General features: G+C 57.9%; 1 protein-coding gene across 3 annotated transcripts in view; it reads right to left on the bottom strand.

Moving 5' to 3' along the window:
* Window positions 1-3,375: 3,375 nt before the first annotated feature.
* SPDEF (SAM pointed domain containing ETS transcription factor) overlaps window positions 3,376-17,482 on the bottom strand; it is a 36,462-nt gene continuing 22,355 nt past the window's right edge. Inside the window, exons 2-6 of one of the 3 annotated variants that reach the window (XM_023212562.3) lie at window positions 9,588-10,052; window positions 6,574-6,771; window positions 5,109-5,156; window positions 4,844-4,990; window positions 3,376-4,040 (exon numbers count right to left, since the gene is read on the bottom strand). In XM_023212562.3, the coding sequence (XP_023068330.1) occupies window positions 3,862-4,040; window positions 4,844-4,990; window positions 5,109-5,156; window positions 6,574-6,771; window positions 9,588-10,023 (1,008 nt within the window). In that variant the 5' untranslated portion in view covers window positions 10,024-10,052 and the 3' untranslated portion in view covers window positions 3,376-3,861. The remainder of the gene's footprint in view (window positions 4,041-4,843; window positions 4,991-5,108; window positions 5,157-6,573; window positions 6,772-9,587; window positions 10,053-17,482) is intronic. The other 2 variants (XM_023212561.2, XM_023212563.1) reach the window with 2 other exon arrangements.

The raw sequence follows: 17,482 nt of genomic DNA, 5'->3' as shown, positions 1-17,482 counted from the left end.
CCTGAGATGTGTCCTGGGCTCCTCAGAGCCTGAAGCAAGCTTTTGGAAGCCTGCAGTCCTCCCAGCTCCAGCGCAGAAGTGTCTCCAGCCTTTCCCCAGGCAGGAGCTGGGGTAGGGGGCCTCTGTCCCTCATCACTTTCCTTGGAAAGGTGGGAAGCTGGCAATTTGCATCTTGGGGCCTGGGCTCCCCCTCTCTGTGTCAGCGGCTTCCCAGCACCTGGGGAGGGGCTGCAGCCCCAGCTGGACTCCAGCCTGTCCCTCTTAGCGCTCTAGCTGCCGACTCCAGGACAGGGACTCGAAACCCCCTCCATCCTGAGCAGCCACCTCCAGGGCCCTGTTTGGGGTCATTCTCTCAGTCCCCAGGCTCCTTAGGGCCCCAGAGCAGGAGGGTCTCCTACCTGGAAGTCCCCCTGAGCTCCAGGGCCCAGCCCTACCTGCCAGTGCTGGTGTCAGGGCACTCAACACCGAGGGTGGGGGCCGCGCCCCTTGCCATGCCCACGGCCTCCTCCTGTAGCCCCTGCCCGCACCCTCGATGCTGCACGGGCCCGCCCTGGCGGGGCTCGGCGAGTAATGTGTTTTGTCCCGAGTTAACCACCATTCTGCGGCCTGGTTCTGTAAGGAACCGGGGCTGCCCCACCACCCGCCGTCTGCCGCCCTAGGCTTCCTGACCCCATTAGTTCCGACACTTGTGAAACTCCGAGAAGTGCTGTGGTCTCAGCAATGCACCTGTTTTGTACATGATTGTGTAATTTAAAGGTATATAAATACAAATATATATATATATCAGTTGTGATTGTATGACTGTGGATAAAATCCAGAACTGTGTCAACCTGGCTGCGCATTGTCATCTTGAGTCTTGTGCGCCTTCTTCAGCCCTGGAGGTTTCTGAGCCCTCTGAGAGCTATTCGTGGTTGGGATGCAGGAGGGTAGGGGTGGTGTCTGAGCAGGGCTGGGTGCTGTCCTGGCCGACCATCCATAGACTGAGCCACTGAGGCCTGGTCCCTTCGCCCTGCAGGGGCCTGGGTCATGTCTGGACTGGGGAGGGTGATCCTGGAGGCTCCTGGAGCTCTGGCCCATTCAGGTCCCGGGTGCCTGGTGACAGGCCCTGACCAGGAGAGCTGGGGCATTCAGGGTTCCACACTCATGGATTAAGAGTGAATGAAGCTCTCAAATAGGTTTTGCTTTTTAAAGCAGAATTCCAAAAGTGACTGCTGAGGCCCGTGGTTCCTGGTTGTCCACAGTGCCAAGCTCCCTGTGTGGTGACATTGGGCCGTGCCACACCTTCCTGCACCCAGCCTGGCTCTGAAGGCATTTCTGTGTGGGACCCGTGGGAGGGCTCCTTGGAGAGAATTTCTCAGGGGCATAGGCAGGACCAGAGCTCTGGGCTCTCGGCTATTCTTCCAGCCCCAGGCCCAGCCCTTGCTCCGGCTCCCTGACTCCCCCTGCACCCCAGCCTCTGGGGATCTCTTCTGGGGCGGCACAGGAGTCCAAGGGCAGTCCCAGTTCTGCCATCAGCTCACTGTGTTCCCACCCTCACCTGGGTCTCAGCTTCCCCAGTCTGGTGAGATGTCTCTCTGAGAGTCCTCTGGCCCTGGCAGCCTGGCAGGGCCGTCACACAAGCCCATTACTCAGGGCAAATATACCCCAGCCCCCTCCCTGACACCCCTTGCCCCCAGCCTCAGGGTGTGCCCGGCAGGGAAAAGGTTGAGATGGAGATTGGATCTATTAGCCACCCCATCCTCCTTACTCCTCCAAACCTACCTCCATGTGAAGCCTGGTTTTAGCCAAACAGAAATATTCAAATAAAGACAAAAGGTTGTTGTATTGTCTTATCTGCACAGGCTGTTCCATTTAGTGATGGGGAGCCCTGAGGGTGGGGCCCCATGGAGAAGGGTCAGAGAATACCCAGCCAGGTGGGGTTCTGCTGGGGAGTGTTTGGAGGAGGGAGAGGATCTGCAGATCGCTGCCAGCTCACAAGGTGTCACTGGATGGGCGTGTGCCTGCCAAGGTTCATGGGCAGGGAGCTGCCTCACCCGGGCCCCCACATCTACCCCTTCCAGAGCTGCTCCAGCTTTGTACTCCTAGCCTCTACTGCCCATACCTATCCTCCTGTCCAACCCCTGACTGAGATCTGAGGCCTTTCCAGGCCCAGGCCCAGGCCCAGCTGAGGACGTACAAGCAAGTGGCTCCAGGGACTCAGTCAGGAGCAGGGCAGGCTGACTGGAGACAAAACCAGTTCAGCAGAGCCTGGTTCTGGCCAGGGTCCCAGTCTCCCCCCGGCACTCCTCCCTCCAAGGGAGTGAGAGACAGCAGGGGCCCAGCGAGGCACAGGCCTGGGGCAGGGCGCCCTCCTCCCTGCAGTGCAAGCCCAGCTGACAGATGCCAAGGTGCTATTTGCTCACTGCTAGGAGCAAACTTTCTTCTGGACAACAAAATTGCTGAGGGCAGAAGGCAGCAGTACAGGGTAGCATTTAACCCTTGGTGGTCTGGGTGGTGCTGGCTCCCCTGCTGTTTCCTGGAAGCCAGGCCTCAGAGGATAAGGGTGAAAGAGGACCAAGGGTGCTGACCAGTCAGGAAGCAGGAGGGCTGGAGGGGCAGAGAGAGCCCTGTTCTTGTGGAAAGACAGGTATGAGTTATTCTGTCGATCAGCTGTGTGACCATCAGCAAGTCACTGAACCACTCTGAGCCTCGGTTTCATCATCTGCAAAATGGGGGAGTAGCCCCTACTTCATAGTGTTGTTGGGAAGATAAATGACAAAGCACCTGGCACAGTAGACCATAAGGACACTGAGCCGGGTGATAAGTGGGAGGGAAGTGGGAGGAAGCTGGATGAGTTGCTTTACCCAGGAGAGTGGGTGGCGGGTCCTGGTCACCCCCAGCATGCCCACAGACACCAATGCACGCCCTCTTCCATCACGCACGGGGGTCTCACACCCACTCACAGGAGCTCACATCTTCACAGATGGTACTGCTGAGGCCTTCAGGAAACAGAAACAGGAGCCGACCAACCTCTCTTCCACCCTGTTAGCTGCAAAGCCCTGCTCTGCAACAGAGCAAAAGGATGCGAAAGATACCTTCCCCATTCGGATCCTGCATGAAGAACCTCTTTAGCACCAGCTTTACCACCCGCCTCTCAGCCCGAACAGGGATAGGGAAGATAAGGTGGCTGTTCTAGCCCCTCCTTGACTTTGAAGCCTCACTCTCTCTCTCCCAGAAGCATCTACCAGTCAATTATCCCTTTCCCTTTAGGCTCAGCCCAAAGCCACCTCCTCCAGAAAGCCTCCCTTGACTACTCCAGGCCCTGTGACCACAACCACATTTGACCATTGATGACCTCAGGGCTGTGCCATTCACTGCGCAGACACTGGGGACATGTCAGTTCTCTAGTATCTTTATTATCCATTCCCGGGGGCACTCCTGGCTCCCCACCTCAGGGGTGCAGATGTCTCCCTGCACCATGCCAGGTGTGGTGCGGATTGGGAGGCAGGGGGATGGAGCAGAGAGAGCCCTGGACTGCCTGTGGCCTTGGTCGAGTCACTGCCCTTCTGTAGGCTCTGCTCTGGAAATGCTGGGGTCAGAGGCAGGTGGAGGGGTCCTTTGTTGGGGAGCAGCCCTGGCTCCCTCTGTCCTCCAGGGGAGCAGCTGGGCCTGAGGAGGAAGCACCCCTGCCCTGGGGTCCCGAAGGCCCCAGAGGGCCCATATCCCCCTGAGAGCAGCGGGCCGCCCCTCCCCGACCTTGGGCTCTGGAAGGTCAGAGCAGCAGAGCAGACTGCCCGTTTCCTCCCAGCTCAGGGCCTGGCTGAGGCAGGGCAGGCAGGAGGGGGGCCCCTGAGGGCGGGTTTCAGGCCCTGGGCCAGGCACTCAGATGGGGTGCACGAACTGGTAGACGAGGCGCTGGGAGATGTCTGGCTTCCGGATGATGCCCTTCTTGTAATACTGGCGGATGGAGCGGCTTAGCTTGTCATAGTTCATGGCGGGACGGTTCTTGCGGATGCCCCACAGCCGGGCCACCTGGGCTGAGTCCTCAATTTTGAAGATGCCTGGAAGAGTAGGAGGGCCCCGAGAGAGCCAGCGGTATGAGTGAGTCGGCAGGAAGGAGAAAGACGCAGACCACCAGGTCAGCCTCATGGCGAACCAAGAGACCCCGTGCAGAGGCCTCCATCTGCTCGGGCGGGGCCGGGTATTGGGACCCGAATGCCTACTCCCAAGGTGCAGTTGTGGTGAGGGTTAAAGAGATGTGTGCAAAGCAGGTGCCACAGGGCCCAGTGAATGGCAGAGAATACTCTGGAGTCATAAACTTCCCGGCACAGGTGAGTCTGTGTACCTTAGTGGGTTCCCTGGGGCCCTGCAGGCCTGGCCCTTGCCAGCCCCTGCTCCTGTGTGGGGTTTGCATGCCCTAATCCAAAGTCCTGTGTGGCTCCCAGCAGTGCCCATGGCTCACTTGGCAAGAGCACCCCTCCCCCATTACAGGTGTCCCTGTGGTTCCCAAGCCTGAAACAACATCTTCGCTATTCCCAGGCAGTTTCGGCCTGCGCAGCCCTTTCTGGCGGGATTAATTAATACGAGATGGTGGAGGGAGAGTCGATTTGGAGCTCGTTCCAGGAGCTGTGCTGTACTAAAGCTCCTAAGTGAGACAGAGTCTAGCAGGAGACAGATATGGACACGAATTGCACACAGACCCCCCGGGCCATCTCATGAGAGCTGCGTATTTGACATCCAGGACAAAGGTGGAGATCAGCCTCACCCCTCCGCCCGCCCCTGCCCCCATGCACAGTGCCTGGCAGAAGCCCCCACAACCTCCATGCTCACTGGCCCTGCAGTGCCCCTTGGGCACCCTGCTCACCCTTCTCCTTGTTGAGCCACCTAATGAAGCGGCCATAGCTGTGGGGCTTGAGTAGCAGCTCCTTGAGGAACTGCCACAGGTGGATGGGCTGCCCGGAGCATGACGAGTCCACCTCGCTGTCGGTCCAGCTCTCCTCACTCGTCGAGGCTGGGTGGCCAGGGAGGGTGGCAGTGAGTGGGAAGGGGAGGCCAGTCCCGGCTTCAGTGGCAGCCACCCCTCCACCCCACCCGAGCCCCCGCCCCCACCCTGCCCCTGCCTGGCTCACCACAGTAGTGAATCGCCCCAGGTGAAGTCCGCTCTTTCATCCAGGCCGCTGCAGGGCAAGGAGAGGGGGTTGGGGACCCAGGAGAGGTGGAGGAGGGGAGGCGTTTGGGTGGGACTGTGGGGCCACAGGAGCCCCTTTGTGGCTGGGGGTTGCCCCTGAGGCTCCCTGCCACAGTCCCTGCCTCCTGCCAACCTGGGGAGGCAAGCTGGTTACAAGAAGCTGCTTCCTGGAAGAAAATTCAGGATTTCAGAGCTGGGAGGGGCCATAGAGGGCTTGCATGCATCCGCTTGTTCAGATGAGGACATCTGACATGGGGGCTTGCCGGGGCTAGGGCAGGGCACTGGTCTCTGACAGGGTCATGTGAGTGGGCCCTGTTTCTACTCCTTGACTCATCGAGCAGGCACCATCTCCTCCAAAGCACCCGGCCCTGTGCAGCCAGCAGTGGGTGCCCAGTGAGACTGAGACAATTTAGACACTCAGGCTGACGCACAGCCATTAGAAACTTAGGGCAGGCCGGGCGTGGAGGCTCACGCCTGTAGTCCCAGCACTTCAGGAGGCCGAGGTGGGTGGATTGCTCGAGCCCAGGAGTTTGAGACCAGCCTGGCCAACATGGCGAAAACCCGTCTCTACCAAAAAATACAAAAGTAAGCAGTGTGGTGGTGCACCTGTAGACTCAACTACTCAGGAGATTGGGGTGGGAGGATCCAGTGAAACCAGGAAGTCAAGGCTACAGTGAGCTGTGACTGTGCCACTGTACTCCAGCCTGGGCAACAGAGTAAGACCCTATCTCAAAAAACAAAAACTAAAATTAAAACAGGGCCGCTGTGTACAGACTGACAGGGGCAATACCCAAGACATACTGTGGTATGCAGAGCAGTATAATACTCTGCTACTATTTATGTCAAAAAAAAATAAGAAGAAGAAGAACTGAATGTATGTCTATGTGCTTGAATATTCATAGACTTTCCCTGGAGAGATACTCAAGAAACTGGTAAGAGTGGTTGCCTCTAGGGAGGGGGTTGGAAGCTGGGGGTCAGGAGCAGGAGGGAGAAACTGTTTATGGTACACTGCTTTTCACTATGGTCTATTTTATAACATGCACATTTATTACTTATTTAATAAAAAACAAACAAACAAAAAACAAAATTTTAAAAGGAAAAAGGACTTCCTAGTATCCACGGTTGCTCCAGCTCTGACACCCTGCATCCTCACAGTCTGACTTCTACCTTTTAACCTCCCAGGTGCTCTGTCCCACAGCTCTCGGGCCTTGACCAGGACTGGGAGTGGGTTGGGGTGAGGAGTGCACCAGGATCCAGGAGGCAGCTCAAACTGGGGTTGAGATTCTGAGTGGAGTCCAGCTGGGGGCCAAGGGGCTGCTGCCCCAGCAGAGGGCAAACTCCTGGCCAGCATCCTGTCCCTAGCTTGGAGCCTCGGAGGGGCTGCTGCCACCCACGCCACATCCTACCTGACTTCCAGATGTCCAGGTGGGCGTGCAGCACATCCCCGCCCAGGGGCGAGCGCTGGCGGAACTGCTCCTCCGACATGGCGCACAGCTCCTTGCCCGCCAGCTCCTGGAACGCCTTGCCCACGGGGGGCAGCCGGTATTGGTGCTCCGTCCACAGGAGCCACTTCTGCACATTGCCGGGACTCCAGTCCACGGGATCTGGGCAAGAGGCACCCCCTCAGCTCAGGGGTGGCCTGAAAGCACCACCCCAAATATGGCCCCCCCTGCTGTGATGGGGCACCCACGGGAACCTGTGGCCTGAGACCTTGTGCTCCTGGGGGTGGGGGTAGGTCAGCCCCTGAGGGCCCCTGTGGAAGTGGGTACCCAAGAAGAGAGTGGGACGAGAGGAAGGAACCAGGGCCCTAAAAAATGAACTTGGTTCAGGGCAGGGTAACCTGGTGCATCTGTACTGCCCGCCTCACTCAGGCCTTGGATCCTCCCAGTTCCCTCCAGCCTCTCCAAAGGACCTTTCGAGGGAGCCCCAGACCCAGAGGGACAGTGACACTCTACCAGAAACACCTGGGCTTCTCCATCAGGTACTTCTTGCCTTTCCCAAACCCCTTAAGGAACCAGAGAAACACCCATCTGGGAATTAGTCTTAGAACCCCACCATTCCCTCCAGCCCCTGTATCTTACAGATGAGGAAACTGAGGCACAGGGCACTCTATCCCCTTGTCCTCCACGGAATAAAGGGCTGGATGCACAGAAGCTGCTCCGTGCACGTGTTAAATAAGTAAATGGCAGGGCACAGGGTGGTCATGGGGCAGCCACAGGCCCCAGAGGCCAGGAGGGGAGCCCTTGGCTAGGTCCTAGATATCCCCCTGGGGTGCTCCTCTGGGGTGAGTCTCATAGGCCTATAGGTGGGGGATAGGCTGGTGGGCATGGTCACAATAGGGCCTCCAAGTGAACACCATGGTCCAGCCAGTGTCCCAGCTGAGTGACCTGCAGGCTGGGCTGCCCCCACTTAATAAGCCCATTTTCCTCCCCGAGGTCAAAGCCATTTGTTTCTGTTCCCATTGTTCAGGAAGCAGGGCCTCCCTAGCCTGTGGGTGGGGAGGAGGTCTGTGGGAGAACTCCTGGAGTCGGCCTGGCGTGGGCACTGGGAAACTGGAGGACTGGGGCATCAGCAGGAGCAGCTTCAAATGAAGACATCAACGGGGCAGCTTTGGGGACAGTGGCCAGGCCTGAGGAATGCGTGAAGACCCCTGCTTCCCAGGGAAAGGTGCACAGAGTTGAGTGCTACAATGTCAGGGCCTGAAGACCGAGGGACATGGGTCAGGCCTGCCTGAAGCTGGAGAGGTGACGGCAGGACAGAGGATTAGAGACTCAGCAGCCCCCCCGCCCACAGCATCAGCTCCACAATCACGCCTTCCAGGTCTGGCTGACAGACACATGTGTGCCAGGCCCTGGGAGGTCCCCTCCTCATCGGGGCCTTCCGTCCCACCAGACCAGTGACACATTTCTCTATTTATTTGTGATCTGTTTCACTCACCATAATGTCAGCCCTACGAACACAGGGACTCTGTGTTCTGTTCGCCACTCAATTCCCCAGTCCTAGAATAAGGCTTGGCATATTAGGAACTGCTTTTTGGCCCAGAGAGGTAACACATGCCTGTAATCCCAGCACTTTGGGAGGTCAAGGCAGACAGATCACCTGAGGTCAGAAGTTTGAGACCAGCCTGGCCAACATGGTGAAACCCCGTCTCTACTGAAAATACAAAAATTAGCTGGGTGTGGTGGTGGGCACCTGTAATCCCAGCTACTCAGGAGGCTGAGGCAGGAGAATCGCTTGAACCCAGAGGCAGAGGTGGCAGTGAACTGAGATCATGCCACTGCATTCCAGCCTTGGTGAGAAGAGCGAGATCCTGTCAAAAAAAAAAAGAGGCCGGGCGCAGTAGCTCACGCCTGTAATCCCAGCACTCAGGGAGGCCGAGGTGGGCAAATCACGAGGTCAGGGGATCGAGACCATCCTGGCTAACACGCTGAAACCCCGTCTCTACTAAAAATACAAAAATTAACTGGGCGTGGTGGTGGGCGCCTGTAGTCCCAGCTACTCAGGAGGCTGAGGAAGGAGAATTGCATGAACCCCGGAGGCAGAGCTTGTAGTGAGCCGAGATTGCGCCACTGCACTCCAGCCTGGGCGACTGAGCGAGAATCCGTCTCAGAAAGAAGGAAGAAGGAGGAAGAAATGCTTCTTGTTGAACAACTGTTTATTGAGCATCAGTTATGTTCAAGGTGCTATCCTAGCATCTGGGGATGGAGTGATGAACAAAACACATGAAAATCCCTGCCTTTGTGGAGTGTGCATTCTAGTGGAGGACACAGAGAGTGAGCGAGATCAATAGATATGGTGCGGCACGTCCGAGGAGAGTAAGTGCTATGAGAGGAAGCAGGTGGGAACAGGAGGTAGGGGTGTGGGCAGAAATTTTAGAAATTTTTCTTCTTTCTTTTTTCTTTTTTTCCATTTTTTGTTTGTTTTCTTTACCATGTCCTGTGCTCATGGGCAGCAATTTTAATGGAGGGGTCAGGGAAGGCTTCATGCGGATGGTGCCATCTGAGCCAAGACCTGAAGGAAGTGAACCACGCAGATATTTGGGGGAAGAGCGTTCTAGGCTGAAGAAGCAGCAGCGTAATGAGTGTTATGGGAACAAAGAGGCCAGTGTGGCTGGAGCAGAGTGAATGAGCGGAGAGCAGAGTCCAAGAGGAGGTAGGGGGGCACAGAGCTTGAATTCATATCATTCAGCACCTACTAGTGAGGACACTAGGCTGGCATGGTTGGGACACTAGAGATGGATAGAAACCTTGCCAGCCCAGGCTCACAGCTGACTGTGTGTAGAAGTGCCAGCGTCCCCGAAGCTGCCCGAGGCTGGGCCAGAGGTGGCCAGAGTCCATCCAGCAGTACCCCGACCCACCCCAGCAACCTCAGCCTTGCCTGTGACCCCTCTTACGGAAGCGGGCACAGGGAGAGGGCTCACCTGCGGTGATGTTGAGCAGCTTGCAGGCCGTCTCGATGTCCTTGAGCACTTCGCCCACCACCATGGACTGCACCTGCTCCAGTGAGTGCTCCTCCAAGGTCAGCCCGCCGGGCACCAAGTCCAGGCTGCCCCCTGGGGCTTGGCTGTCAATGACCGGGCACTGCTCAGGCTCCTCAGGCGGCTCCTCCCGACTGCTGGCCCCAGGCGCCTTGGCTGCCCAGCTGCTGTCCTCGGAGTACAGCATGTCAAAGTAGGAGAGGTAGAAGGCGGACAGGCCCTGCTCGGGTGTGGCGGGTGGACTGGGACTCCAGTCCCGTCTCTCGAGACCCACTGCCCCCGCTGCCACCTTCTCCAAGCCTGTCCGCGACACTGTGTCGGGGGGCAGCAGGAGGTGGCCGGGGGACACGCTGCTCAGACCCGGGCTGGCGCTGCCCATGCCGCTGCTGTTCGGGCTGGCGGCTGTGTCTACGGAAATGAAAGAGGACTCAGGTTTGACGGCTGCTCCATCCCTGTGGGGGCCGCTAAGCTGGTTATGGGGATGAGGGGCCCTGTGGACAGCGGGCTGGGCCTGGGACAGAGTTCGGGGCTTCCGGGTCAATGGGCAGCCAGGACATGGTTGGGCAGACAGGCCTTCCGTCTGGGAAAGACAGCAAGGTAGGAGTGGGTGCAGGACTGGAAATGGATCACTCCCTCGATCCCCAAGGAAGCCAGGCTGGCTGGGAACAGCAAAGCTCCACACATACACTGTGCTTAAAACAGCCTTCGGAGGTTCCTGACCTCATTCAGCCCTCACAATGGAAGGCATGATTGCCCCATTTGGCGGATGAGCAAACTGAGGTGGGGACAAGGGGCCCTCAATGTCCACATCTTTCCTGCTGTAGCAAAGCTTGTTTTTCTTCTGCCCTTTGACAAGGATAAGAGTGGAGGTGGCAGGCAGAGGCCACCATCCTAAAGGTGGCCATCATCTTCACCAGCAGGGGAAAGAAGAGAGGAACAAGGCGGGGGTGTGATGGGGTAGAAACCCTCCCACACGCGGGGCAGTTGGCCAGCCCTTGCCCTCCCACGGGGCTATCTGGGGGATCTAAGTAAACTCAGCACTCTCGAGGTGGCCTCTGAGCAAGAGCTCACGGGTGTGCGTCTCCCCATACCCCGGGCTGGTGCATGGTACCCACCTCCCCTTCCCCATACCCCGGACTGGTGCATGGTACCCACCTCCCCTTCCCCATACCGGGGCTGGTGCATGGTACCCACCTCCCCTTATCCTCCCTTGGAAGGTGCTGCCCCCAGGGCCCCTTCCAGCTCCCAGAGCCCTCTACTATCCCCGATGCCTGGAGGAGCATGTGGCCACCCGGAGGCAGTGCCACATGCCAGGCTTTCCAGGGGGAGCAGGGGTCGTGGCGAGATGGGGCAGGACTCCAGGAAATACCTAAAACCCTTAGCAACTCAGCCACCTGCTCCTCACTGCTGCCCCAAGGCCCTCCAGGGGGAACCATCTGGCCTCAACACAAGCAGTCAGAGGCCTTGCTCCCCACGGGCCGCCCAGGCTTGGTTTTGCCCAGGCCCTTTTCCCTGAACCCCATATCAGAGTGCACAGTTTGGGTGAGAAGGGGGACTGGAGAGGTGCACAAGCACTGATACCCCAGGATATTCTGGGATGGTAATGATGTGGGGACCTGAGACTTAAGAATACATCAAGACAGGCCCGGCACAGTAGCTCACGCCTGTAAGCCCAGCACTTTGGGAGGCAGAGGCGGGAGGATCACCTGAGGCCAGGAGTTTGAGACCAGCCTGGCCAACATGGTGAAACCCCGTCCCTACTAAAAATACAAAAATTAGCTGGGCAGGTGGTGGGTGCCTGATTCTCCTGTCTCAGCTACTCTGGAGGCTGAGGCAGGAGAATCGCTTGAACCCAGGAGGTGGCTGCAGTGAGGTGAGATCGTGCCACTGCTCTCTAGCCTGGGCGACAGAGCAAAACTCTGTCTCAAAAACAATAACAACAACAACAAAACAAAGAATACATCAAGCCAGGCAGAAGATTACCAACAGATATACACTCCTAATAATACAGAAAACCAGTTAGGGAGGAGGAAAGGAGCAGATCAACCTGTTAAGGGCAAGTTAATTTGTGTCCTTTCTCAAGGGTTATTTATATTTTCAAGCAGTGGTTCTCAAAATGTGCTGTCTGGGCCAGCAGAACCAGCGCCACCTGGGAGCTTGCTAGAAACCTGGATTCTCAGGTACTTCAGAACCACTGAATTAGCAGCTCTTGGGGGGACTCCACAGTCTGGTTTAACTGGCCTCTGGGTGATTCTCACGCATGTTCAAATTTGAGGGTCTCTGCTTTAAAGGCAACTGGCCAGTGTGGGGGAAGGCTTTAATCAAAGCACTGAAATCCTCTCTAACGGTGACGTCTATGGTGCCCTACTGGGGACAGCGGGCGGGGAAGGGGGTTCCCTGATCCATCTCCAGTTACCCTGTGGGACTGACCCGCACAGCCTCCGTATGCAGCTGGCATTTGCTTCTGCAGGTGGGACAAGGGAAAGAAGCCAGTTTGGAAGACACCTCCACTTCGGTAGGGTTACAGCTAGCCCATTCAATTTCACACAACTGAGAAAAGGACATCCCTTCCCCCTGGATAGCATAGCTTGACGAATGGAGCCCGGGTAGAATTTCAGCTCCCTCTGCCCACCGTCCTTGTGCAGCGCAACCTTCCCAGTGTTACATGGCAGCCCTGCAGCTTCCTGTGGTGGAGAAAATGCCAGCAGGAGGGAAGGGTGTTCCCTTTGATTTCAACTCTCCCATTCAAGGGCTCCTTTAAGTGACAAGGAAGGAAAGGTCAGGGTGGGGTGGGGTGGGCAGAGACCGAGGCGGGGCTGGGGATGTGGGGGACAGAGGGCAGACCTGGAATCATTTCAAGTCCTTCTGTGCAAACACTCGTGTGTGCTGTGGGCCCACATTATTTACTCAGGCAGTGCCAACAGCTTGCTCTGCCCCTGGGCCCCACCCTGGCCGGTGCCCATGCCCTACCCGCTAGGTGGCTCCACCCCTGGGGACTCCCCCCCTGCAGCCCCCCACCCCTCCTTCATCACCCCCTGCCTGCCTCCCGCTCCGTCCACATCCCCAGAGCCCCCATGCCTGCCACATTAGGACAGTCTCTGCCAACACCCTGGGCGCCATGCCAGGGAGACAGAAGCTTTTCCAAGAAGCAGAACTCGCTTCCCTTGCGGCCCTCCTGTCTGCTTGGCCTCAGCCACAGGTAGGACGGGAGGCAGCTTCTGTGTTTCAGGCATGGTTGTGTGAGGGGTCAGTGGGGATGAATGGGCAGGGCAGGTGGCAGCATTTGCCAGGAAGGGATATAATGACACATCCTCGACACATTTGCTAAGTGCGTGTGAAGCCCTCACATCCGTCCCTTCACCAGTAGAAAGGCAGCACAGGCCTTATTCTCTTTTTTTTGAGACAGGGTCTTGCTCTGCCGTCGAGGCTAGAATGCAGGGGCGCAATCATGGCTCACTGCAGCCTTGACCTCCTGGGCTCAAGTGATCCTCCTGTTTCAGCCTCCCAAGTAGCTGGGACTACAGGCATGCGCCATCATGTCTGGCTAATTTTTTAAATCTGTTGTAGAGACATGGTCTCACTATGTTGCCCAGGCTGGTCTCGAACTCCTGGGCTCAAGGGATCCCCCCGCCTCAGCCTCCCAAAGTGCTGGGACTACAGGCACAAGCTGCCTCGTCTGGCCCAGCTCTTATTCTCATCCCTATTCTGCTAACGGGGAAGTCAAGGTGCAGAGAGGTAAATCCCCAAATCCAGGTCTTCTGACTCCTGGCTCAGGCTCCTTCCCCCTTTACACCCTACATTCCAGCTTGACCTTGCCCTGTACCTAAATGCCAAGGAATCTAGTCCCCACCAAGCCTCAGTCCTAGCTCCAGCACTTCCCTGATGAAAAATAAGTTAATGGTTAACTGTGTGGCGGGAGAAAAGGTTCGACTCTCCGCAGATTGGGGGTGGTCGGGAATGCTCCGTCCCCAGAGCAGCCCAGGCCTGGAGTACGGGGGCTTGGTTTACTGGTCAGGGAGCCAGGGCTGGTGTGCCCAACCTACAACTAGGCCTCTCCAGGTTCTGGGCTGGCCTCGGGAGGGAAGAAGAGAGGACAGCACTGTGAACCCCTGGCAGTGAGCACCAGTGCCATGTCCAGGGCTTTCACCCACATCACCCGCTTTCCTACCCACAGCCCCAGCGTGACACGGACTCCAGAGCCCTGCTTTATGGATGCTCACAGTGAGGCTCAGGGAGTCTGTGCAGCTTGCCCGGGGTTCTTCCTGACCAGGCGTGGGTTCTGCTCACTGGACCACACTCTCTCTGAGGCGCATGCTCTGGCCAGGCCCATCTTCCTAAGGGATCTGCCCACCTCCTGACTGGGTTCCTTGATGCTCTAAAGTCTGTCCCCACCTCTTGGCTGTTCATTCCACCCCACTGTTCATTTCCCTGCAGCACCCTTTCATCAGACCCCCCCCCGTGCTCAAGAATCTCGCATGGCTCCCCATTGCCTCCCCTGCCCCATCCCAGTGGCTGGTGCCCACCTCTGAGTCCACCTCCTACGCAGCCCAGATAATCAGAGCTGGAAGGGGCCATATATTATGTGGTTGTTTCATAGAGTGGGAACAAGGAAGCTCAGAGCGGGGGAAGGGATCCATGTGCTTATTAGCAGCACGGTCCAGACCAGAACCAGGGATTGACATAGTGACCACAAATCCAAGCTCTAATGAGAACGGCATTTCATATCCACCCCTGTTGTGCTGTGGGCACAACATGGCTACTTTCTTTTTTTTTTTTTTTTGAGCCGGAGTCTCGCTCTGCCACCCAGGCTAGAGTGCAGTGGCCGGATCTCAGCTCACTGCAAGCTCCGCCTCCCGGGTTTACGCCATTCTCCTGCCTCAGCCTCCTGAGTAACTGGGACTACAGGCGCCCGCCACCTCGCCTGGCTAGATTTTTTGTATTTTTTTTAGTAGAGATGGGGTTTCACCGTGTTAGCCAGGATGGTCTCAATCTCCTGACCTCGTGATCCGCCCGTCTCAGCCTCCCAAAGTGCCACGTGGCTATTTTCTAAGACGCCCCTTCCTTCTCATCACAATTCATCCCAAAGCCCTCCTGTCCCAGCAGGCCCTCCCTAACAGCTCCTTCCTGCGACTTTCCAGGCTCGCCTCATCTGTGCCATGCAATTCAGCCCAGGATTAAATCCATCAGTGATGGTCTGCCCATGGGGACACATGTGCACTGGAAAAGCTGAGGCTCAAAGAATGGCAGGGAGGTGCCCATAGTCACACAGCACAGCCGGGGCCAGACCAGAGGCCTCCTGACACTCAGGCCACTGCTCCGTAGGCCGAGGGTCCTGGGACGTGCCAGGTGTCTGCCATGTCCGTGGTCCTCAGATGGCAGGCCCCAGCGTTCCTACAGCCTTGGCCTGCCAGCCCCATGGGCTGCCGTCTCCTGAGCGATGCCTCCAGCTCCCAAACCTCGTGTTGATCTCTTCTGGATTAAGCCACATGTCTGGATTAAGGCTCAGCGTGTCCTGGCTCCCTCCTGCTCCAGAGGCCCCGGATCCCACTCCAGACAAAGAAAGTTTGGTAACAGCTGGTGGAGGCCAAGGCCCAGAGACGGGAGCAGATTGGTGGGGTGGCGGCCAGGGGGATTAGCCACCCTGGGCCCCTTCTCTCAGCGCCTTCCATTCCCCCGGGAAGGAAGATTAAGGAAAGAGAGCAGAGGGACCCAAAATGGGAGATTTAGTGCAGCTTTTCCTGCCACTACCCTCTGCCTACTCTCACCCCTCAGGGCTAGGAATGTGCCCCTTGAACCCTTTGCCTCCCAGGTTTTCACTCCCACACCCCAAGTGGCACCAGCAAAAGATGCCCTCCCTGACAGCTCCCGACACACAGTTTCCGGGAATGGAGTCACCTGGGAGGCCTTTGCTAAGGACCCAGGTTGCTGTGGGGGTTGGAGCCTGTCTTCCACATCCTGCTTGGTCCCAGCTCTCAGGCCCTACCTTCTGGAGGGGTGGTGTGGGGTAAATGTACCCTCGCCCCCACCTCAATCCTGAGACCCAATGCCAGCCCACCCAGAGCCCAGGACCCCGGCTTTAGTCCCCATTGAGAAGAGTGCTGAGGGAATGACAGAGATGGTCACTCTGGGCCTGCTGCTCAGCCCCCAGCCAGCCTCACTCCAGGAGGAAGGTCTGACGAGGAACAGACCTCCTCTGGCTTTCCCATGTGGCCTACTGAGCTGGCTGTCAGCCCCTCCCTCCACCCATCCAAGCCTCTGGGCCCCCTTAAATGGGCTGGAGTCAGGGGCTGTGGAGGTGGGGCCAGGACAGGAGCCATGCAGAGTGGGCAGGGGCCATATGGGCCTGCCCCGGTCAGCACCTTGGAGAAGAGCTGGGCTACCCAGGCCGCAGGAAGTCCCAGCCAAGGCCACGACTAGGCAGCATGTCTGGCTTCTCTGAACCCCCTGACCCCTGCCCTACCCCATCCCCTCAGGGCCCCCGCCTCTCTCTTGCCCTGCCGTTCCTCCCACCCCTTCTCTGCTCCTCCAGCCCTCCCATAGGGAGGACCTCGCCGCAACCTCGCCCTTCAAATTGCTCTTCAAACTAGCTGGACCCAAGAGATGCGCCAGACCCCTTCCTTATGGCCCACCATTCACCGCCCAGAGCACCACCTCTGCCCACCGGACAGACCACCCCTCTGCCCAGGAAGGGGGCCCAGGCTGCCACCTCTGGGCCAGCAGCTCCTGCCCTCTGTCAAGCACTGCATTGTGGTCATCTCCAAGCACCTGCTTCCCCAGGGTCTCCAAGGGCAGAAGAAGGGAGCGGGACGGTGGCTGAGTGAGAGAGACCTTGCTGTCCTGGACTCCGCATGAGAGTAGAAGAGGCGGGTTTCTTCTAGACCTCCTGGCTTTCCCCACCTCCTCTGGGCACAGACCTGTCCAGGCCACCTGTCCCCCTAACTTTTGCAGGAGCCCTGATCTGTGTGAGTTTCACCTTGGGGAGCTAGCTAGTGGGCCCAGGAGTTGGGTTCTGTGGGGGGAAGTATAGGGGAGTGGGTGAGGCTTTGTGGGGTGGGAAGCTGGGGGCAGGGCCACATAGCAGGAGGATGGGGCACAGGAAGCCAAAGTGGAGGGCCAGGGGACCCCAGTGGTTCTGCTCTTCCCACAGTTCCCACGGGCAGCAGGAACATATCTGCATCGGTGACGCCTCCTCTGTGCCCCGCTGCGTGGGCAGCCCGGGTGTCCACACACACCCTCACTGACACCACTTCCAGCGCTTTCTGGGATAGGAGGAAGGTCAAACTGAATAAACGGCTTTGCCGGGCCCTCCCAGCTGGGGCAGCCAGCATTATTCCCACTTGACGGACAAGGGCGCCTTGACCTGCTATGGGGCACCTGTCCATGCGTGAGCGAGCAGGGACTCGAACTCAAGACTCAGCTCCCCTTCCTTTCTGCTGGTGCTGACAGACCCGGCACCTTCTAGCTCCTAAGGTCGCCCCTGTTGACCATACCCTTTGCCTCTGCACAGGCCACCTACCAACCCAGCCCCACAGTGGTTGCCTTGGTGGGGTATAGGTGGCACAGGTGCCCGCAGCCTGGAGGTACAGAGGCCCAATGCAGCCCCAAGTGGACCATCGTGGCTGAGTTTGCTCCAAAGGGGGATGTGGACTGGAAAGAACTGAAGACTTCCACTTCAGGAGATTCGGGTGACACCCATCCCTATTCCCTCTGTAGGAGAGACCCTGGGTGAGTCCCTGGTCCCTCCAGCCCTCAGTCTCCTGCTCTGTAGGCCAGGTCATCTGTGAGGACTTTTCTAGCCCAGGCACTGTCTGGATTCTACGATCCATGAATCTTGCCAT

Source organism: Piliocolobus tephrosceles, chromosome 5 (assembly GCF_002776525.5).
Source record: "Piliocolobus tephrosceles isolate RC106 chromosome 5, ASM277652v3, whole genome shotgun sequence".
NCBI lineage: Eukaryota > Metazoa > Chordata > Mammalia > Primates > Cercopithecidae > Piliocolobus > Piliocolobus tephrosceles.
The sequence above is the reverse complement of the archived record's forward strand: the minus strand, read 5'-3'. Positions and strand labels throughout refer to the sequence as shown.